Source organism: Crocuta crocuta, unplaced genomic scaffold (genome assembly GCF_008692635.1).
Source record: "Crocuta crocuta isolate KB4526 unplaced genomic scaffold, BGI_CrCroc_1.0 scaffold643, whole genome shotgun sequence".
NCBI classification, from domain to species: domain Eukaryota; kingdom Metazoa; phylum Chordata; class Mammalia; order Carnivora; family Hyaenidae; genus Crocuta; species Crocuta crocuta.
Genome location: NW_027528827.1, coordinates 166,616 through 190,402, shown reverse-complemented (window position 1 = coordinate 190,402; position 23,787 = coordinate 166,616). Strand labels below are relative to the sequence as shown.

Sequence of the window (23,787 nt, the reverse complement as noted above, 5' to 3'; positions counted from 1 at the left end):
AGCCTAACTCCCTATGTTTGAGTTAGAGCATGTGATGCTTGTTTTTCCTTTCCCATGGATGTCCTCAAAATTTCCTCCTTATTCTCAATTATTTAGAAATTTCCTGATGATGCGGTTTGGGGTGAGTCATTTCTCATTCACTTGGCTGGGCCCCTGATAAGCTCTTTCAATCTAGAAAGTCATGTTCTTTTTTTCTTTCTGTTTCTTTGATAATTTTTTTCTCTCATCTTCTCTGATAGTATTTCTGGAGCTTCTCTCATAGAGTAAGATAATGGCGAGGAGAAAAATGGAGATCTTGGATCAAGCTTCAAATTTTCTTTCCTGTTTTCCATTTTGATCTTTTTCTTCTGCCCTCTGAAAGATTTCCTCAAAAACCAGACATATACAAAGAAAAAAATCTTAAAACTGTGTTATTTTCTGAATGTAACTTTTAATTTTGTCTACGTGTTCAGTTTTTGGAACTTGGATGCAAAATTTTTTCCTACCTCAGTGACGAAATTGCAGCGCTTTTGCTTTCTTTTACTCGACTTCCTGTTTTATTTCTGTTCCCTTGGCAGTTTGTTCACTTCGTTCTGTCTTTTGCATTACAGGCTTCTCTAAAATGCCTGGCATTGCAGGACTTCCATTCATATTTCCAAGAGAGGATCTAAATACAGACTGAAAGCCCTGGGCATGTGCATGGCTTGCCAAGTGATGGGTTGTGAAGCGGGACACAGTCGTTTCCAATTGCTATCTTTAACAAATTACCTCAAACTCGGTGGCTTAAACAATACAAATGGATTATTCTACAGATTCTGGAAATCCAGCACAAATCCCACTGGGCTAAAATCAAAGTGTTCGCAGGGCCATGTTGCCTTATGGAAGCTCTAAAATGAATCCATTTACTTCCTTTTTCTACCTTCTGGGCAGAAGCCACTCATATCCCCTGCCTCCTAGACCTCCTTCTCCATCTTCAAATCTAGCACGGTGGGTGGGTCCCCTTCTTTTCATATATCATTTGAACCCTCTTCCATACTCACACTTGTACTGACTACTGCCAGGAGAGGTTAGTTATCTGCTCTTAAGTACCTATGTGATCAAATTGGGGCTAGCTGGATAACACAGGATAACTTCCTTATCCTTATGATCCTTATCTTAATCACATCTGCAAAGTCCATTTTATCATGCAAAGTAACATATATATACCATCAAGGTATTAGGATCTAGATATCTTTAGAGTACATTATTCCACCTACCAGAAGGGAATCAAGCGGAGACCCAATTGTTTTGTTGGTAAAGAGTTTTCAGTAGTTTTAGTTCTTTGCTATCTGAGTGAAATACATATATATTTTTATCCACCTCTTTTTTGTATAGAAGCCTGTGTGCCAGCTTTCTAGGAGTGAAATGCAGAAAGTGATGGGGGTAAAGTGAATAGGATGCAAGGTCCCTTTGTCTGTCCCTGGTGCACTTGAGTTCAAGGACTTTTTCATGCAACCTCTGCAGACAGCACACCTCCAAGTGTGTTTAGAGTTAGGGGCAAGCCATCAGCTCTCCACACAAAGTGGATGTGAACTGTAAACCCGTTGGGTTATTTTTCAAGTCTGCCTCCTGAAGTCTTCCAGGCCAGCTTCTTGATGTCCACTAGCCCGCAGTCAAGCTTTCAGTTTTCCCACGGCTGCTGACTTACAATGTAAATCGGCTTTCCGTCTTCCAAAATTTGGTTGGCATTTCTCATCTGCTCTTATTTCCTCTGCTATTCTCTGGCCTTATCTATTTGTGAACACTTTATCATCATTTCAGTGAGTTTCAGTAGACCTTGAAGGCCAACATATATGTTCACTACAACACTTGAAACCAGATTTCCCTATGCATAGGAATTAATGAAAACATACACTTTCTTATGTTTTCTAACAAAAGACATAACCTTCTAAAAAAAAAAGGTTAGTTTTTACAATTTTGTTTGTCTTATGCTGACTCATTCTGACACTGTCATGTTCTGTAGTATTAGGCATGATATGAAGGATTCACAGTTTAGATATACTTAAAATAATCTGCAACAACAATCTCATTTGAATTCATAGGTATAAGGTGTTTATTTTGAAAGAAGAGTGGAATATTAAACTCTAGGGAAAAGGGGGAATGAGCATCATAAGATAAAACTATTACTATCAAATTAAATATGCAAAAATTATGCTAGGCCATCATTGCAATCTAAGTATCTGCATCATCCTTACTGAAATCTATTAACTGATCTTGGGAATTTTGTTTTTTTCTAATTTTATGCATGCTTTACATTAGAAGAAATGCTGCTGCATATTATTAAAGAACAGTAAATAGTTATAACAATCCATATAAAATCTTTTTTTAATGTTGTTTTAAGAATAAGTGAAATTAAATTCATTGTGGTAATATATCAAAACAATGTATTTCTCCAAATAAAAAGTAGGGCCAGATGCTAAAATTCATGTGTTTGCTTCTTTGAATTTTCTTTTAGAGCTCAATGATATAAATATTAAATAATTGGATCCAGTGTATAATTTGGAAGCAAAACTTTTTGCAAGTTCAATTAATTTTAAACATGAAAAAACAAATTGCTAGAAGGCATTTGGAATGCCCCAGGCTCAGACATAATGAATAAACCCTGTCTGATCTCCAGGGTATTACCTTTGGTAGGCTTTTTCTTTTGTTTGGAAACTTTCATTTTTCTTAAGATTCTAAAATTACAGGTTGTCAACACATATGGTACATCGTGTAATATACAGCATGTAAATAGTAGGCAAATAAATACATGGATTTGTAAATAGTAAAAATAAGATACAGCGAAAGAAAGGATAACTACTAGTCTTGAAAATTAACATTATAGAACTTTAGATTCATGATAAAGAAAAGTATAAGGTAAGATGGGATCTGTGCAAAACCAAAGCAGTGTAGGAAGTAAGAAAACCAAGAGAGGGAATTATAGACTGAGAGGAAAATATTACTTTGCTAAAGGACATCTGAAAAATTCAAAGTTAAATGTCCCTAAGGCGCAGTTAGCTCAGGTATCCTTCAAGCAGGTAGAGATGGGGTAGGAACCATGATAACAAGAACTGGTCCCCCAGCAACACCAAGAGGCATACGACTCTGTGAAATCGGTTTTAGGTGATCTGTTGATTAACAAGACACTATGGAGAAACCTTGGTGAAAAGGAGGAGGAGATACTTGGGCTCATCAAAACTCAGCAATTAGACTTACAAGTAGGGAAGAGCATTAGTGCATTAAGTAGGGGAGCTGTCATACTACATTACAGGTAAGAGAACGTTAACTTTTAGAGACAAATTATTATTAGGTCTATGTCAGTGACACTAATTCTATGCCTCCCCATATAGTGAGAGTTGATGGCTAATACATTTCAGCATTTTATTTAAAATAAATCCACAAGTAGACTTCAGATAGAAGGGCTGGAGAAGGTAGGGACAGGCAGAAAGAAAAATCCATCAATCTCTACAAAGTTGATTTTCTGAGTCTTTGAATGAAGGTGTATTTGGATATTAGTTTAGTTCCACTATGACAACAAGTACATTAGGTTGGATTTTATGATTAGGAACTGAATATTTGACTCAGGATATTGACAAGCTCAATGGTTCTTAATCCTAGCTGTGCATTAGAATCACCAGGATCTTAAAAAAAAAAAAAAAAAAAAAAAAAAAAAAACCAAAGCCTGGACCTTCTTAAATCAGATTCTCTGCAGGTAGGGCTTCGGCAGCACTATTTATAAAGACTCCCCCGGTGATTCTAATGTGCATCTAGGCTGAGAACTACTGGACTAAACAAACTATTAAGAGGTCATTATTTTGCCTTAGATTGTGATTCAAATGCTTTTTAGGAAAAAAGGTGACCTTGACAAATTCTGGAAAAATTGTTTAGTTCTGTAAGTTCAAGGAGAGCAAAGACCAAGGTTGCAAAATTCAGCAGTGAATAAAACCCTGAAAATCACTCTGCAAGTTTCAATTATTTTTTATAGTTCCTATGCATTTCTATAACATACCCAGAAGCTACTCTGATGTCTCTTTGGCAAGTCCACTGAGGAAAAACAATACCTTTTTTGCAAATTGTTCCTCTTTCTACACACTAAGCAGAATGGAGGATGGAAGCTATTATGTTGATATTTTAAGGGGAAAAAAGTCTTCCAACCATACACTTTAAATATCTTGCTAATTGAAGCAAAAATAGTGTATTTTTTTCTCTTTCCTAGATTATCTGGAAAACTACCTTGATTATGGACTCTGCAGGCGTAGGAAGAGCCTTCATCTAGAGAAGTAGAATTCATGATTTATTCACATCTGTAATGCTAATGAGTCGTCAGTCTATTAGGAAAATTCGAGTCTATCAGTTATTCCAAGGGTACTGAAAGCTTTCTTTACATCTAGCTGTTCATCTCTGTGACATTCCTGGAGGGCGTCTTTTGATAGTTGATTATTATTTGAAGTGGCAGGAGGCAGGCAACTTCAAACGAAGCAGCTTCTTCAGCCAGAGCTAATAATCTTGGGAAGATGCTTCCTATTCAAAATGCACCTAACTTGGCTGATTGTGACCACAGGAATTTCGGGGATATTGTGAACTGGTGTATATTGGGGGAAAAAAAAAGAATGAAGCAATATGATCTTGAAAAGAAGTTAATATAAAGAATTAGTGATGTTTCCCATCAAAGATAGATTTGCCAAGAATACAGTGTTTGTAAAGGATGTGATTAATTTTTCCTTGAGTAGAATCAATGAATTCACCTCTCAAAATGTAAAATGGTAGTATTATAAACCAGAAGTCTCTCTAAGTAGAGAAGGATAAACTGGGTATGAAAGCAAATAATCTATTCTCTTTCAACCCAGACAGCCCAGTTTTTATTTACTTCCTGTAATTCTACATAGTTTTTAATTTGACAGAAGTACTTTGCTACTGAACCAATATCAACCATAATAATAAAGTTATTATTAAACCCACTGTCAGAAAGGATCCAGTTAGAGTTGTCACATAACAGCCCCCAAATGTATATTAACACCATGTAAACAGAAGTCTCAGTGTCTAACAGCATAGCACCTAGTTGGTGTAGACTGCTACCCTCACACCATGCCAAACATATATTTCTGGCCTTTCCTGGACTCTGCCCTTCCACTACTCCACTATTTATTCCACACTTCTTCTCTTCTCCTTGACAGTTAGCCACGAATTGTGTTGTTAACATCCCTGCCACGACTCTGGCCCCACTGGACACTCCTCTGTTTCCACACCCACTATGTGAGGCAAGTCTGGCTAATTTCCCTTTCTCTTAATTCTAGCTCTTTGGAATCCTTGTCCTTGATTTTCACTTGGTTTGTGCAGATTCAAAAATATTGATGAGATCAAGAGCACAAATAAATGAGGCTCAGAGATAAAGGTAAAACTACTAATGATCCTATTTGCTGTGTTTCAGGCACTTACTGAAGTAGCTAGATCAAAGTTTCTATTTGCTACTGCCTTTGTGTACCTCTGGAACCAGCAAATGCAAAATATTTGTGGCAAGTCTACAGTTGAAAGGGAACCTAATCATATTAGAAATCTTATATCCAAAATGAAATTATCTTGTGAAAAGTCACACATTTGTGAACCATACTCATAATTGCATCTGGGTGTACATCTGTTTGTCCTAGTCACTGACAAAACTCAGTTTTCTGATGACCTAGCAACTCTAACATTTAATCCCTATAAACTCACTGAAGGCCTACAAAAGGAAACAGACCTGGAATCCACTTCAAGCAATTATCTGCTCAAGCACCATCTCCCACAGAACTGCATGGAAGCATCAAAAGGATAGGGAATAATATCTTAAGAGCTGAAAATGGAAATTGCTTCTTGGATTTAAAATGTAATGATCTTATTCCTCCACAATCCCTTACTCCATAATTTAACTTTGCTTATTTTCCCTAGAAAATGTGATCAACAACCATTTCTTATATGTTCCTTCTTATTCTGTGTTTTTTTTTTTTTTTGCTATGTCCTCACATCTATAATCAAATATTTGCAAATATCTAGTAAATAATTGTTTAGCCCCCTCTTTGGCAGGCTAAATTGCCCATTATGTTTAGAGAAATTAACCTTTTTTATTGCATTATGATTTTAATTGGTTGATTGATTGACAAACTTATTTGCTCCTACAGTTTCGAGGATTCTTTAACATGGCCATCATTCCTCTCTTCCTGTGTCTCTCATCCAAAACTTCGTCAGCTTTCAATTCTTTTACCATGTGTAAATCCACATTGAATGGTTTTTTTGTGACCATTCCAAAATAAACAACTCATTGCAAGTGAAATAATTAACTCTGACCCCTGCATTTCAAGTTTCCTAAGTTCTATTGGCATTTTTTATGAAAGTGCAAGTCAGTCAACATGCTGGACTCTGACTCTCCTGTACTTTTCTCGATTTTCCATCACCTTCATCAATGTAGTTGGAATGTGCATCTCTAAATGAACTAAGTTGGCCATATGTCTGATCAACTTATTTTCAGTGTGGGTGGTTCATTATACTATTTATAACTGCCGGTTATGTTCATTCAAAAATTATATTTTACTTAAATAACACAAGGTACATTTCTATGATCTTCAGGTATGTATAACAGATAAGACATACTTGTTCTGCTATCTCCATTGCTGGAGATGGCCAGCAAATTAAAAATCTTAACACTAACCAGATGATGGCAATTACTCTAAATGTTGGATAAAAATTTATGATAAGTTTACATGTACTTAAAATTTAATAGCAACTAGAATTTGGAAATTATTGACTTGGATCTTACTAAATATTTCCTGAGAAATTTACATGGTCTCTAACCAAAGATTAATCAAAGGTCACACAGTATTGTCATACTAAAGAGATGGTTCTATAGAAGACCTTGAAGAACTATGCTGGGCAAAAGCAATTAACTATGCCATAAGCAGAAGCCAAGCTATTGGCAGAGAGAGTTGAACAAGGACCCTGGGGACAGGCACTGCACCCCCACCAGACTCTGGTGTCCTATGTCTTTAGTGGATCATCATCATCCACACAAAATATGGTTAAACTTTGTAAGCCTCTTTTTAAATAAAAAAAGATTAGCTGTAACTTTGTGAGAAGAGTTCTTTCTAAACCTGTGTGATTCTTCATTCTAAAAATATTCTTAATTAACAAATAAGACAAAATCATCTAGGATCTTGAATGATATATGGACCTTAAATTTCTATGTACCACACATAGAAAAAAATATTGAACACCAGTAAAAAATAAAAAAAATCAACATGTCTTAAGGAAATATGGCCCAGTGACGCATATTGTAAATGTTAATTTGCATATCAACCAGTTGTCACCCTTTCTGAGGAGTAGCCACAGCACCTAAACCCTTCCCCAGGCATTAGCACAGTTACTTAGTCTCTCAGTTCTCCTTTGACTTGGAACCCCCTGATCTTAGTTCATCACAAGAGTAGAGTTAAATTTCTTATCGCAAGTGCCTTTGAGTCAATTGTTAATAATCCCCTTGTATTACAGATGGCACTTTTCATTTTCTTGGTGAGTGCTCCAGTATAAAGACAAAGTCCCTGTGTGATACATTTTGTATCCCTAGACCCCTGTGCTAGAAGTAGAAAGCCATTACACCACCAGAATGATTTGAACAGACTTTCATTTTTATAATCTTCCTGATTTTTATTTACATCAAATAGGCACAAATAAGCATTGACTGGTGTTTTCCCAACACTTACCTAAACAAGTAAGAAATATATTGATAACTAAAATGGACTCAGAAAACTAAGCTGTTCGCAAAGACACAGAGTATCATCCTAAGAGAAGGACATAGTGGAGTCCTCTGATGCTCTGTTAACTGAAATAGCAGCAGGAAGGAATAGACGATGCCTCAAATGTGCACGGGGTCCCCAGACAGTTTGAAACATTATACTGTCATGGGGACAGGATCATAGTCCCAATTAGAGTCACTTTACAATATTTATTTTCCCCTGTTTTTCCTGCTGTAATACACGGTTCCTCTTTTTAAAGAGAGCTGCCAAAGTTGGAGCGCCCACACCTCTTTGCAAGCCTATTCCTATGGAAATGATAGCACTTGTTTTATTCAGATTCTGACAAACCATGTCCTCTAGTAAACATCCTTGCAACTGCATAGCTGCAGACTCTAAATCACTGGGTGCCATATCAGGGACTTAAAAAAGAAAAAAAAAAGTATATAGAAGCTGAATTATTTAAAATGAGACAGCACCAAGGCATTGGAGAATATGCTGTAGGGAATAATTTTGCTTTGCATTAGGTAGCAGGATAAATACTTGTGTATCCTAATTTTATGATTTTTCTGCCATCGTAATGACATTGTGAAAATGGGGTACTGCTTTCTTGGGAATAGGAGCACTGGTACATCTGCTGACCTACAGAAAACTTCTAAAACATGAAAAGCCTAAGGGGAATTCAGTGCCAGGTGGCAGCAAGTGTTTCTAGTTAGCACTCCTCTCAAATGCCTGTCACTGCAGGGGACCAGCCATAGCCACTGACAGGGATCTGGAGGGCAGCTGGAGTGCAGATAGGAGAAGTGGCTGGCATCCTTTAGAGAATCCCTACTGACTTTTGAATATTCAATTGTGGTTCACAGAGGTGTGCAACTTGAAAAAATGGCTATCACGAATTTGCTATTGCTTTAACAAGTTGTAATTTGAAGTTGCCCTTGTCCCAATGACGTTGCTTACTATGGCCTTTTACAGTCAATAAGGACTTAATGTTCAGCTGCTGTTTCTAGCACTTTGTTGAGATCTTTTGGCAGAAGACATGCAAGTACTTTTCCTCAAGGAGGTTTTAATCAAGTCATTGTTTCTTAATTGCCTTTAAAATATTTTTTAAGGTGAAAATCACCTGAAATACAATCATTTTAAAGTATACATTTCAGTAATATTCATAAAGTTGTACAGCAACCAGCTCTCTCTAGCTTCAAAACTTTTTCATCTCCCCATTAAAATACCCAGTACCCATTAAGTAATCACTCCCCAAACCCCATTCTGTGGTAATCCCTAATCTATTCATAGATTTTCTTGTACTGATTATATTTGTATTTACAAAAATCACACAATGTATCTTTTGTTTTTCCACTTCTAACACTTAACCATAATGTTTTCAAGGCTCATCTAAGTTATAGTATGTATCAGTGCTTGTTTCCTTTTATAGTTGAATTCCACTGTGTGTACATACAGCACAATTTCTTTATCCATTCATCCACTGGTGGCCATTTGAATTGTTTCTATCTTTTGGCTATTATGCATAATGCTGCTATAAACACCTGTGGGTTAAGTTTCCTTGTGGACATATATTTTCATTTTTTGTGGGTCTATAGTTGGGAATGAATTGCTGGGTCATACGGTAATGTTATATTTAACCTCTTGAAGAGCCACAAAACAGTTTTCCACCATGGTCGTACCATTTTACATTCCCACTAACAGTGTATGAAAGTTTGTATTTTTCTACATCCTTAACAGTTGAAGTTGATACACATAAAATAGACATAAATCATTTTTATCATTTTAAGACTTTATAGCTATAAATCAAAAAAAAAAGAAATCTCAAATCAACAGCCTAACTTAGTACCTTAAGAAATAAGAAAAAGAAGAGCAAACTAAACCCAAAGGCAGAAGTATGAAAATAATAAAGATTAGAGTAGATATAAACAAAATGGAGAATGGAAAAACAATAGTAGCAACAAAAACAAAACTTCCTTCTTGTAAAGAACCAGATTGACAAGCCTTGAGTCAGAGTAGGAAAAACGGAGAGAAGACACAAGTAACTTAAATCAGGAAAAAAATCACTACTGAATTTGGAGAAATAGAAAGGATTATATAATATGAACAACTGTTCACCAAATGAGATAATCTAAATGAAATGGAAATGGAAAAACTCCTAGAAACACACAAATCTTCAAAACTGGCACAAGAAGAAATAGAAAATCTCAAGAGACCTATAACAAGTAATGAAATTGAATCAGTAATCAAAACCCTCCCAATAAAGAATAGTTCAGGACCAGATGGTTTCACTGCTGAGTTCTACCAAACATTTAAAAAATTAACACCAATCTTACTTAAACTCTTCCAAAAAATAGAAGAGGAGATACATTTCCTAACACATTTTAGACGCCAGCATTACCCTGAACCAAAGCCAGACGAAGATACCACAAGAAAACTACAGACCAGTATGTCTTATGAATAGGAACACAAAACTTCTCAACAAAATACTGGCAAACCAAATTTAATAGCATATTAAAAGGATTAGACTCTATGTCCAAGGGGTTTATCCCAGGAATGAAAGGATTGTTCAACATAAGAAAATCAGTTAATGTCACACATCACATTAATTACAGGAAGAGAAAAAAATTACATGATGATCTCAATAACTACAGAAAAGCTTTTAAACAAATGAAACACCCTTTCATGATAAAAACTCTAAGCAAACCAGGAATAGAAGACTTTCTTAATTTCCTTCTTAGCAAATTAGTTTTGTTCTTTCCTTTCCTCATTATTACTAAGTGTAAAGGCAACTCACTTCAATTTAAATATATATTGTATTCTTCAGTTGACAAAACAATGATGCTTTAGATAAAATTTCCAAATTCAAAAACCTGTAACTCTTCAAAATAATCATTTCTATTCCTTTTTCAGCTGAGGATGATCTGGGCTTGGCTCAAAGCTGTAGGCTGCATTCTGTTTGACCTTACAGGTCTCTTTCATTTATCTTAGACCAGTGAATAACTAACATAGACCAGTCTATCCAGGGCCAGTTCTCCTTGTTGAGAGATCATGGAGATTCAAGATTATAAATAGAAATACATGTGGTTTCTTAAGGCTTTGGCTCCAGACTAGCACATCTTCATTTTTGCTCAAATTTAACTAATAAAGAGGGGAAAAATGTATATTACAAGCCCAATATCACTGGAGGAAGTAAATGTAAACTTTGTTAAACTGCAATATCACATGGCATCAGTGAATGGAGAGTGGAGACTAATCCAATCCACGAAAAGCCCATCATCATAATGATGTAATATGGAAGAAATCTACAGCATAAGAAGGGAGAGGGGACAAATATCAGGAATGAGGGGTGCTCTATAAAATATTTATATGAAAAACAGGCTAATTTCTGCAACACCCGATCTCAACATCTCAGTGGCTTAAAAAAAAAATAAAAAGGCTCATTTCTCACTCACTCAGAATCAAGTGTGGATGTTCCTGGTCTGCTGGCTTTCTGGGTGGCTCTCATCCAAGCAGTGACTTAGATATTCAGGCTGTTCCCATTTTCACGTTTATCCTTCTGTCATCTGTCTTGCAGCCAGGAAGGGGAGAGGAGAAGAAGAAAAATGTTAGCCAAAAGCATTCACGTTATTTAATCATCTTGCCCTGGCAGTAACACACCACTTCAGCTCACAGTCTAGCAACCAGAACGAGTCACGTGACTTCACCTATATACAAAGGTGGGCACTGGTAAATGCAATCCCTGGCTGAACACTGAATAGTCAACTACATCACTACTCTGGGAGGACAGCAGAAACCGTGGTGATCCATTAGCTCTTTGACTTAAAAAGAAAAGTGGAATGCATATTTTTGACTAGGAATCCCTCTCTATCTCAATGTTAATGTAAAATAGAAGCTTTGCAATTGCAACTAGACTCTTGTTTTAATTTTATAAGAACAGAGGAGTGTGAAAATTGGTTTAAGTCTAACTACAATGATTTCTGGATGAAAAATCAAGAGCTATAAAAATCACTAGCATCTACCTAATATTTTTGTTTTACTATTAATATTAACACATATTATTTAAACTTTATCCCAAATTTTGTGCAATTTTGTTTAGTATAATACCAAGAACAACCACTATGAATAACTTCACAAAGAGATATACTCAAAAACACAAATAAGTCATAATGGAATCCTAAAATATGTTCTAGTTACCCATAGGAAGAGAATATAAAATAAACTTAGGTACAATAATAGAACAAATAAACAGGAAATAAATAATAAAATATCAGACTTAAAGTGCTAACATAACAATAATTATCTTAAATGTAAATGGTCTAAATATACTAATCAAAGGACAAGGACCAATAGGGTAGACAAAAAAACATGAGTTGACTGTCTTACAAGAAACCCGCTGAAAATTAGAGGACAAAAGTAGGTTTAAGTAAAAGGATGGGAAAAGCTGTACCACGCAAACATTAAGCAAACAAACAGGAGTAAATGGCTATATTAAATGAAGGCCTACTAATCAAATTACTAGACACAATGATGGACATTGTAATGATAAAATTCTTGCATAAAGCTGCACAATGCTAAATGTGTACCAACCAAACATCAGAACTTCAAAATATATAATAGCAGTAAAAAGAAAATGACAAATCCACAATTACCATTGGAAATTTCAATATCCCACTAGGGAACAGTCACTCTAGGTCTTGACTTCTTTCTGACTTCTTGCTTTGCCATTCTCTAGAGTACTGCTCTCATCTACCTAGAAAAATCTAGGTTACTAATCCATTCATCTTTTAGGATGAGAAGGAAAAAAATGGGACTAAATCGAGGGAAAATTATTTTATGTATGTATGCATTTACATTAGAGATAGTCCAGACATTCCACACAGCACTATAATTTCCCATGAATCTGACCTTTATCTCATAACTACATCTAGTCAAGTGGGGACTATAATCTCTAATTGGATGCCCTATACCCCCAAACAAGAAAAGAATAATTACTGGCTAGTTTATGAAGAACTGTTACATAGGGAACCCATTAGACTTAAATTACAAATTACAATAAGACTTAAAAACAACTAAATGTTAAATCTTAAATTCATACCAACTAAAAACCTAAGATTTCTAAACTGGTTAAAAAAGAACTAAATGAAATCTAAAAGAAACTTACTTGAAATAAAAGAATGTAGATAGTTTAAAGACATAGGTCTATATCTGTATCTGGAAGCATGCTATACCATAGATAAAAAATTATTAAGCTCTAACCTAAAATGAGTGCATTTTGTGTAGTCTGTAAAGTCTGGCTGTTTAGACAGTAAGGTTTAACACAGCATGTTTTGGTTGCTCAAAATCTGCATATTTCAAAGAAAGGCCTATCTTTAGGATTGACCCCTGGCTCACTCTTGGAAGATAGCTTCTGAGCTCTTGGGATATTCTGCCTGCTAGGACAGTTTTGTATGCCTAAGCCTCTGGCCTGGTAGGATTTATGATGAATGCCTGTTTTTGTATGCTTGAAAAGTTTGGGCCATGCTGTACCATTTTGATCAAGTAAGCTTACCTAACAATGTGAATAATGGTGAATGCAGGTTTCTGCACTGGAGTTGAAGAATAGGAAAGGGCTGAGGGCTGAGGTCAGTCATACAGGTGCTACAGGCCTATGTGACCAACCTCCAACAAACATCCAGGACCACAGACTTGGTTGAGCTTCCCTAGCTGCCAACACCTTGCCAGGGTTGTCAGACATTGTTGCTGGGAGATTTAAGTGCATCCCCGCAGTACTCTACCAGTGGAGGGGGGAGAGGAGGACACCTGGAAGCTTATGCTTGTTTCCTCCTGGAATTTGACCACCTGTTTTTACCCCTGGTGGGCTTTGGTCTGTATTCTCTGCAGTACTAAACTGTAACCATGTGTAGAATGGCTTTTTGTGAGTATTACATGTCCTTACTCTCAGGTTGAGGTTGGCCTTTTCAATAAAAAGTTGAAAAAAAGAGAAAGGATTTAATGAAGTAAAGAAGTAAATGATTTTAAAAGAAAAATCTAGAGAATTAAGAAAAAAGACTCCTAACTATACAGAACAAACTGATAGTTAACAGAGGGGAGAGGGTTGGAGGAGAGGTGAAATGGGTAATGGGAGTTAAGGAGTGCATTTATTGTGAGGAACACTGGGGTGTTTTATGAAAGAGTGGTACGGCTCTATTGTATACCTGAAAATAATATTATACAGTATGTTACCTGGAATTTAAATAAAACCTGAAAAAAAAAGCAACATTTTCATTTATTTATGTCTTAAAAGCATTATTAAAACAAAAAAAAAATTCAAGATCTATGGAGTCTATAGTTCCAATAGGTCTTTGCAAAATGCTTATGACAAAGAAGGATGTGAGCCACGTGATTCAGAAAGGAATAAATGATTATTAAAGGACAAAAATAATAATAGTCATGATTAAAGAGTTCGATTTAGAGTTTCTTTGAATATCAGACTTTATTTGTAGAAAGTCTGATTTGTTCTTACAACAAAAAGAAGTGTACTTAGTTTCAAAAAATAGCAGCTAAAAATACATGTATTTTTGTCACCTCATGTTTAGTCTCTATCTGATGAATTAGAACCATTCACCAAGCATTCGCTAAGTATCACTCAGGTTATTATTTTGTCATGCCATTTTGTGCACCCAACTTATTGCCCTCAGTTGAACCATACAGGGAAAAATAATGTATGGCCCTTGCCTTCAAGATTCCCTGTATATTTAAACAAATAGGCATGCAAATACATGTATAATTGATGTATCAGGAACTTTGGTGGCACAAAGAAGAAGCATCTACTTCTAGCATGGAAGCAGAAAAGAATTTCTGGAAAAGTGGATGATGATACATGTACATGGTTCTATCTGTCTGTTGATAATGCATGGGTGAGCCACAAGGAGTCCTAGGAATGAGACCCATTGATTATCAATAAACGACCTGTTAACAAGGAAATCTTATCAAGGCCTCAGACAGCAACTTTCTGGCCTAATTTGATGGTGCCTATATTTATGGCAACTTAGATAATAAGAGAATAGAATTAACAAAAAGAAAATGATATTCATATTTATATATCAGTATGATAGAGAAGACCTTTCAATACCCTTCTGCCCTCATGTAGGTTTAAGAGTGTTAAGGAACAAAAACATTACTACACCAAGAGATTTCAGATACTAATATACTTGTTTACAAAGCTAAATATGGGTATATGGCTTTCAAGAATTCAAAGTAAAATAAAAGCATTTTATTTAAAAAAAATAAAACTTTCAATATCATCACATTATTTTACCACATTCCAGAATTGCACTAGGTAGAGGGAACATAAAATTAAACAAAATAGATATGGTTCCTACTTTCACAACCTCACATACAATGGAGAAGGCAGAAAACTTTAAAAAAAAAAAAATCAATGATAATACATTATGTATTATTTCATTAGAAGTGCCCTGACCTTAATAGACTGGGAATAATTACAATATTACTAAAATATGTAGCAGTAAAATAAAGCAATTATCAAAACTAACATAAATAGGACAGAAGTCCCCAGGAAATTCTTCAGAAGACTAAACACTAAAAATGGGGCTCATTCTATGATTATATTCACTTTTTCATCTCTTCCATATGCTTTATATGTATTTTAAAGCAAGAAGGTCAATGAGACTTCCCTTGAGAGCTCCAGCTAAGCTCTATTTGTACATAGCATCAGAGAGGCAATGCTGTCACGCAGATGGCCCCCTGGTCTGGGCAGCTTGACGAAAGTGCCTTTGTGTTCCTAATTAACTAGTGAACAACTGTGCCAATTGCTTTGATACATTTGAAACCTTCTGTTCTCAGACTTTTGACGAGTTGTTTATTCAGGAGCAATACCTGCCTGCTTTATTGGCCCCAGCACACCACTTTTAAAGGGCAGAGCTGTAGTGAGATTGACAAGGATTCCTCAGTTCCAAGAAAGAAGATCATCAGGAATCACTGACCATATTCAGGTAGTCTACTTTGGATCTCACTGACAAAAGGATATAGTCTACGACTATCAAGTGAAAATATTTTCTGGCAGTAACTCAATAGATATAGAGCTCACAGTTGAGTAATGAGCTGCCATACCAACTCCTTTGATTCTGGGAGTTCCCAAATCGGTAGCAGGATTTAAAGAAGCAAGGTTTCCAGGATCTTAACGCTTGAGAATATTAGTAGTAAATTAGATGCTGACATAGGGAGTAAATTAGAACATCAAATGATACCAGATTAATAAATGTTAAAGAGTTTGCCAGATTATATTTAGCATACAAAAAGAAAGAGAAATGTTAAGAAAGCCCAGAGTCCCAGATCACTTTTGTGCATTTAAATGTGTGAAATGTATTGGGAGGGACAAATGTTAGTAGCTTTTTAAAAATTTCCTTGAGTGAGTGTAAGTCTTAAGGCCAGTCTTAAGGCCAGGTGATAAAATAATGATCTTTTCACTTAAAGATCTATCAAATTTTTTAAAAAGGACAATTTTTCAAAATTAAAAGTTACAAATTCTCAAGTATATATTTGGAAAGGCTCTTTGTATGCCTCAGAACTAGTGATTATGATGAAGAAGGAAGAGATACCAATGTCTAATCCTAAAACAGATTTGAGAAATAGTCAATACTTTTTTGTATTTTAGGGAGAGAGAGAGAGAGAGTTCTCGAGTGGGGAAGAAGGGAGAGATGAGAGAGAGAATGAATCTTGAGCAGGCTCTACACCCAATGCAGAGCCCAATGTGTGACTTGATCCCATGACTCTGGGATCATGACCTGAGTGAAATCAAGAGCTGCATACTCAACTGACTGAGCCACCCAGGTGCCCCGCTAAAGGAGAGTATTCAAATCAAGATATTTCAACCTTGTCACTACTGACATTTGGACTGGAGAATTCTTTGTTGTGGGGAACGGTTCTGTGCATCAGAAGATGTTTAGCAGCATCTCCAGATTCTGCTCACTTGATACCAGCAGTACTCACCCCCCATTTTGACAATCAATAATGTCTCTAGACACTGCAAACTGCCATCAGGGGCAAAAGTGTTGAAGAACCACTGGTTTCTATCAGAGACAAAGGATTTATAGTCTGCTACAGAAGATGGCGCAGAATTGTCTCTGCCTGCCTGCCTCTCTCCTGCCTGCCTGCCCCTCTCCTCTAAGTACAACTATAAACATTTTTAATGACAACAGATCACCAAAGAAGAACTTGGAAATGTAGTACAAGGAAAGGAAGCTGTTTAAGGATCCCAGTACTGGGGTGACAGTTTAGCAGCATGATTCTTATAAAATTTCACCCAAAAAAAAAGAAAATAATCCAAGTTCATGGTTTTCATTCCCTGACCAAAGAATTAAAGGTAGATAAGGTAAACTCATTTCTTGTTAGGACCCAGTGAGAGTCCCACCATAAACATAAGGCTATTCCCATAGAATCAGCAAGGAGGATCATTGCTCCTTTGGTCAAACTAACAATAAGAGGGCAGGGAAAGAACTCATTTTTTTTGCATTACGCTTGAAGTTCTTTTCACTCCACTTACTCAGTGACATTGCATAGTAAGGGGACATTAGGACACCACTTGCTGGTGCCTTACAAGGCCCTAGCTCATTATTAGAATGGAGATGATAGCAAATAGAATTTGTGAATTTAAGGACAGGGTAACAAAATTTGCCTAATCTGAACAGAGAGAAAAATAGACAAAACAAAAACAAAACAAAACACACAAAAAACACAAACAAAAAAACAAAAAACAACAGAACCTCAGGGATCAGTGGACCAATATCAAAAGATATCTGCAACCAGAATATCACTGGAAGCTGAGGAATAGAGGAGAAAGAGAGTGGGGCTGAAAAAGAATTCAAAGAAATTAGGGCTGCCAACCTCCCAAATTTGTTGAAAGGCATAAACCCATATGTTCAATAAACTGAGCAAACCCCAACAGGGTAAAGTCAAAGAAATCCACACAAAAACATCATAATTAAACTTGGGAAAACTAATGACAACAATAATAAAATCTTGAAAGAAGCCAGAGGAAAATAATACATTTCTTATAGGGAATTAGTATGAAAATAAGAGCAGATGTCTTATAAAAAACCAAGGAGACTGGACTTCTGGGGAAGAGGGACGAATAGTAGGACCTTAAGCTTACTGCATTCCACAGATACACCTAGATAACAACCACGTCAATGTAAATAACCCAGAAAATGACCTGCAGAGCAGACTCTCCTCAGCTAACCATAGGGAAGAGGCCACATCAAAAAGATAGAAAGGGAAGAGACACGGTTGGAAACCAATCTGCCCCACAAGACTATTCACAGGAAGAAGAGCCAATGTAAACACAGAGAAAGGAGAGGAGCAGACCACATACCAGGCACACCAGACACCACAGGCACAGAAGACCTGGGTCTTCTGGGAAGATGAATCCCCATAACTTTTGGCTTTGAAAACCAGAGGGGTTAACTTTGCAAGTTCTTATAATAAGTGAGGCTTAATACCAGGAACTTTAAGTATCAGAAGACTCAGCTCTGACAAACTGAATGCTCAATCTTAAATAGACAGAAAGAAAATAACTCCACTGAGACACAATATAGAAACAGCAGTTTGAGAAACACTTGGAGTATACGGGAAGGAGACCTATTAATTTCAGAATGTACACCCGAGGGCAGGGATATTTAGGAGACTACTCAAAGAACAAAAGAGCTGGCAGATGCCTTTTCCCTATTCTGCCCTCCTACAGCATAAACACTTTCCACCTAGCTTGCTAACACCATGTACCTTTCCCCTGTGCACTCCTGTGGACCTGCCCTATCCAATATGCCCTTTGCCGGAGCCCACTCAAAGTGGGCTATAAGCATGACATTGTGCAAGTAGCCCTGACAGAGTCCTTACTATGCCACAGTGAATCTTGATCTAGGGAGAGGAAAAGATGATTACCCATATCAATTTGACTGTGATTACAGTAGCAAGCTGGGGGCAGACATCTGGTCTACCTGCACATTCCACCCAGCAACAAAAGCATCTCAGGAAACAATACCGGGAGAGTGCCCTGCAGTTCACTGCAACTGGAGCTCTGGCAAAAACCTGGCCTGACCCAACTCAGGCCCAATATGGACCCGGACTCTCTCATTAACAAAACAGGGGCCAAACCCTGCCCACACTAGGCAATAAAGCCATTGCAGACAACTGGACTGAAGGAAAATGGAGCTCAGTCACAATGGTAGGGCACATGTAACACACATAGGAGACAGCCCTGAAGTGCCAGGTTTAGACGAACAAGAGACACTGCACTACAGGGCAATACAGAACCTCCTCTTAAGGCCACAACTTCCAAGAGAAGGAGACAGCTGTCTTTCCTAACATATAGAAACAAACATAGGGGCACCTGGGTGGCTCAGTTGGTTAAGCATCCAACTGCTGATTTGGGTTCAAGTCACAATCTCATAGTTCATGGGATGGAGACCCATGTTGGGCTCTGCACTGACAGCATGGAGCCTGCTTGGGATTCTCCCTCTCCAGTCTCTGCCCCTCCTCTGCTCATTCTCTCTATCCATCTCTAAATGAATGAATGAATGAATTTTTAAAAAACCCAAAGAGTTAAACAAAATGAGGATATAGAAGAATATGCCCTAAATGAAAGAACAGGACAAAATCATGGTAACAGAGCTAAGCGAAATGGAGATAAGTAATATGCCTGATAGATAATTTAAAAGTAATGCTCATCCAAGATACTCAGAGGACTTAGGAAAAAAGTAGAGGATCTCAGGGAGACTCTCAACAAAGAGACAGAAAATACATTAAAACCATCAATCAGAAATAAAGAACTCAATACCTATAATTAAATACACACTAGAGAGAATCAATAGGAGACTAGAGGAAACAGAAGAATGGATCAGTGATCTGCAAGACAGAGTAATGGAAATCAATCAAGCTGAACAGGAGAGAGAAAAAAATAATAAAAATGAGAATAGGTTAAAGGAACTCAGTGACATCTTCAAGCATAATAACATTCTCATTACAGGATCCCAGAAAGAGAAGAAGAGAGAAAAGGGGGAATAAAAATTTTTTGAGGAAATAATAGCTGAAAACTTCTCAAGTTTGGGTAAATAAACAGAAATCCAGATATACTAGGTGCAGAGAGCCCTCAAGAAAAAATCAACCAAAGATGTCCCCACCAAGAAACACAGTAATTAAAATGGCAAAAGTAGTGGTAAATATAATTTTAGCAGCAAGAGAAAAGAAAACAGTTACCCTATTAGGATCTGAGCTGATTTTTAGCAGGAACTTTGCAGGCCAGAAGGAATGGCATGACCTATCCCACATACTACAAGGATAGTATCTGCAGGCAAGACTACTCTATCCAGCAAGGCTATTATTCAGAATGGAAAGAGATAAAGATTTCCCAAACAGTAAAATTTAAATGAATTAATTACCACTACACTAGTCTCACAAGAAATGTTAAAAGAGATTCTGGGAGTGGAATGGAAATCTCATAAGCAGGAGTAAGAAAAGTAGGAAGCACAAAATTGGTAAAACTGAGTATATCTATAAAAATCAGTCAAAGGATTCACAAAATAAAAGGATGCAAAGTATGACAACATATACCTAAAATGTAAGGGTGGGGGGTAACAATATATTGCTTTTTAATTTAAAGTTTATTTATTTTGAGAGACAGAGAGAGCAGAGGAGGGGCAGAGAGAGTGGGAGAGAGAAAATCCCAGGCAGGCCCTGCACTTATGAAACAAGAGTCAAACGTTTAACAAATTGAGCAACCAAGGCATCCCAACCATATATTGCTTTTAGAATGGGTTAAAACTTAAGCAACCATCAACTTAATATAGGTTTGGGTATGCAAAAGATGTTATATAGAAACCTAACGGTAAACACAAAGTGAAAACCAGTAATAGACATGCAAAAAGAATAACAGAAAGGAATTTAAGTATATCACTAAAGAAAGCTAGCAAAATGTAAGAGAGCAAGAGAAGAACACAGAAGAACTACAAAACCTATTGTAAAACAAGTAACAAAATGGCAATAAGTACATACTCATAAATAATTACTTTGAATGTAAATGGACTAAATGCTCTACTCAAAAGAAACAGGGTAATGGACTGAATAAAAATGCAAGATTTATATGCTGCCTACAAGAGACATATGCAAACTTAAAGTGAGGGGATAGAGAAACATTTATCGTGCAAAAGAAAGGGAAAAAAAGCCACAAGAGCAATACTTCCGCCGAACAGATTTTAAAACAAAGAAAGTAACAAGAGACAAAGAAGGACCCCACATTATCATATAGGGGACAATCCAACCAGAAGATATAACAATTGTAAATATTTATGCACTCAACATGAAAGAACCAAACATATAATGCAGTTGATAACAAACATAAAGATAGTATTTGATAGTAATACTATAATAGTAAGAAACTGGGTCTAACAGATTCATTCAGAACATTCCATCCTAAAACAACAGAACACACATTATTTTCAAAGGCACATGGAACATTCTCCAGAAGAGAACCCATATTAGGCCACAAAAGAAATCTTAACACAGTTAAAATGGACTGAAGTAATACCATGCTGCTTTTCTAACCACAACACTATGAAACTATAAATCAAGCACAAGAAAAAATATGGAAAGAACACAAACACATGGGAGAAAAATGAAATACTACTAAACAACGAATGAGTCAATAAAAACCAAAATGGGTTAATCCCATTTTGCATTTTGCAGGCCTCAGACAGCAAGAAAAATACCAAATCAACAACCTAACCCTACATCTAAAAGAGAAAACAATAAAAGAGCAAAGCAGAAGGAAGGAAATAATAAAGATTACAGCAGAAATAAATGAAATAGAAACTAAAAGGAAAAAGATTCCCAATATCCTGGCGGGTGGACTCGGCTTCACAGTCAGTCTCTGGTCGCGGCATACCGAGTTCTCCGGTCGTTCGTGCCGCAGGACCCCAGCCTCCCGGACCGCTGCTCTGGTCCGTTCGCCTCTACCGTCAGCAGACCCATGGCCGAACGTGGGGAACTCGATTTGACCGGCGCCAAACAGAACACCGGCGTGTGGCTTGTCAAGGTTCCTAAATATTTGTCCCAGCAGTGGGCTAAAGCCCCTGGAAGAGGTGAAGTTGGGAAACTGCGGATTGCTAATTGTGGACTTCAGAATTTCTTATAATTGGCTTTACTGAAAATGGGAGCCACTATCAAGGAATCAAGGAAGGACTGAGGTGTCATTTACTTTGAATGAGGACCTTGCAAATATTCATGATATTGGCGGAAAACCAGCTTCTGTCAGCACTCCTAGAGAACATCCATTTGTTTTACAAAGTGTTGGAGGACAGACATTAATAGTCTTTACTGAGCGCTCCTCAGATAAACCTTCCTTGGAAGGAATAGTCAGTCGTACAAAGAGCTGAATGCCGACCTGCTGCCAGTGAAAACTACATGAGATTGAAGAGGTTGCAAATAGAATCTTCCAAACCTGTAAGGTTGTCACAACAGCTGGACAAAGTTGTAACAACCAATTATAAACCTGTTGCTAATCATCAGTACAATACTGAATATGAAAGGAAAAAGAAAGAAGATGGAAAACGAGCTCGAGCTGATAAACAACACGTTTTAGACATGCTATTTTCAGCATTTGAGAAACATCAGTATTACAATCTTAAGGACTTGGTGGACATCACAAAACAACCTGTGGGGTACCTAAAGGAAATCTTGAAAGAAATTGGTGTTCAGAATGTAAAAGGCACCCACAAAAACACATGGGAGCTGAAGCCAGAGTATAGACATTATCAAGGAGAAGAAAAGAGCGATTAAGAAGACTCAGCCAGCATGCTGATGGAACAACTCAAGAGTGATGTGCTGAGGAAACACCACTGAGACGCAAATACTTGAGTTCCATCTGTTATAGGGGTAAAATGACTGGAACTTTAATTTCCCTGCGTAAATTTTTTAAACAATTCTTGTAAAGTTGCTTAAGTGTTTTTTGATGAAAAAAATTATTTATAGGCTTGTATTAAACTAGATTATTCAGGACCAGGTGTGGGGCTGGGAAGGTTAAGAAGGTTTTTCTTTTTAAATATTGACTTTTAAAATGTAAAATTAGGAAATGAGTTCTAAATGAGGACACTCTGTCCTTATCTCTGAGGAGCTGAGGTAATGCAAATCCAAAGTGAATGGCAAAGCAAGAAAAAAGTCAAGTACAAAAATCTTAAAAGGAATAAAAAACCAAAGTTGCTTTTTTCTTTGAAATTGTCAAAAAACAAAGCTGTCTTTATTTCTTTTTTTACAGATGATCATGTTTCATATTCACACCCATTAATAAAAGAAGAGAGCATTTAAAAAAAAAAAGAAACTAAAAGGAAAAAATAAAAAATAAACAATAGCACAGATCAATGAAACCAGGGCTGGTTCTTTGAAAAGATCAACAGTATTGATAACCCTTTAGTCAGATTCATAAATACAGACAAAGAGAGAGAGAACTCAAAGCAAATCAGAAATCAAAGAGGAGAAATAGCAGTACCTGAATGGCTCAGTCCGTTGGGAGTCCAACTCTTTATTTTGGCTCAGGTCATGATCCCAGGGTCATTGGATTGAGCCCCACATTGGGCTCCATTACAACCATGCAGCCTGTTTAAGATTCTCTCTCTCTCCCTCCCTCTGCCCCTATCCCTAACGTGCATTCTCTTTAAAATAAAAATTTTAAAAAGAAAGAGGCTGAAATCAAAGAAATACAAAGGATTATAAGAAAATATTATGAAAAATTATGACAATAAATTAGAAAACCTAGAAGAAATGGAGAAATTTCTAGAAACATAACCTCCCAATACTGAATCAGGAAAAAGTAGAAAATTAGTACAGACTGATTACCAGCAATAAACTTGAATCCATAATCAAAAAAGTCCCAACAAACAAGGGTTCAGGACCAGATAGCTTCACAGGCAATTTCTACCAAATAAAGATAAGTTAATATCTCAAAATGCTCCAAAAAAAAAAAAAAAAAACCAATCTATTAAAAAAATTTGGC

General features: G+C 36.6%; 1 protein-coding gene across 1 annotated transcript; it reads left to right on the top strand.

The window, feature by feature from the left end:
• Positions 1-21,717: 21,717 nt before the first annotated feature.
• LOC144224885 (general transcription factor IIF subunit 2-like) lies at positions 21,718-23,012 on the top strand. The gene is given in 3 exon segments (XM_077755981.1): positions 21,718-21,908; positions 21,967-22,156; positions 22,158-23,012. Coding segments are annotated over 3 exon segments (750 nt in total). The 5' UTR covers positions 21,718-21,768; the 3' UTR covers positions 22,578-23,012.
• The last annotated feature ends 775 nt before the right edge of the window (positions 23,013-23,787 follow it).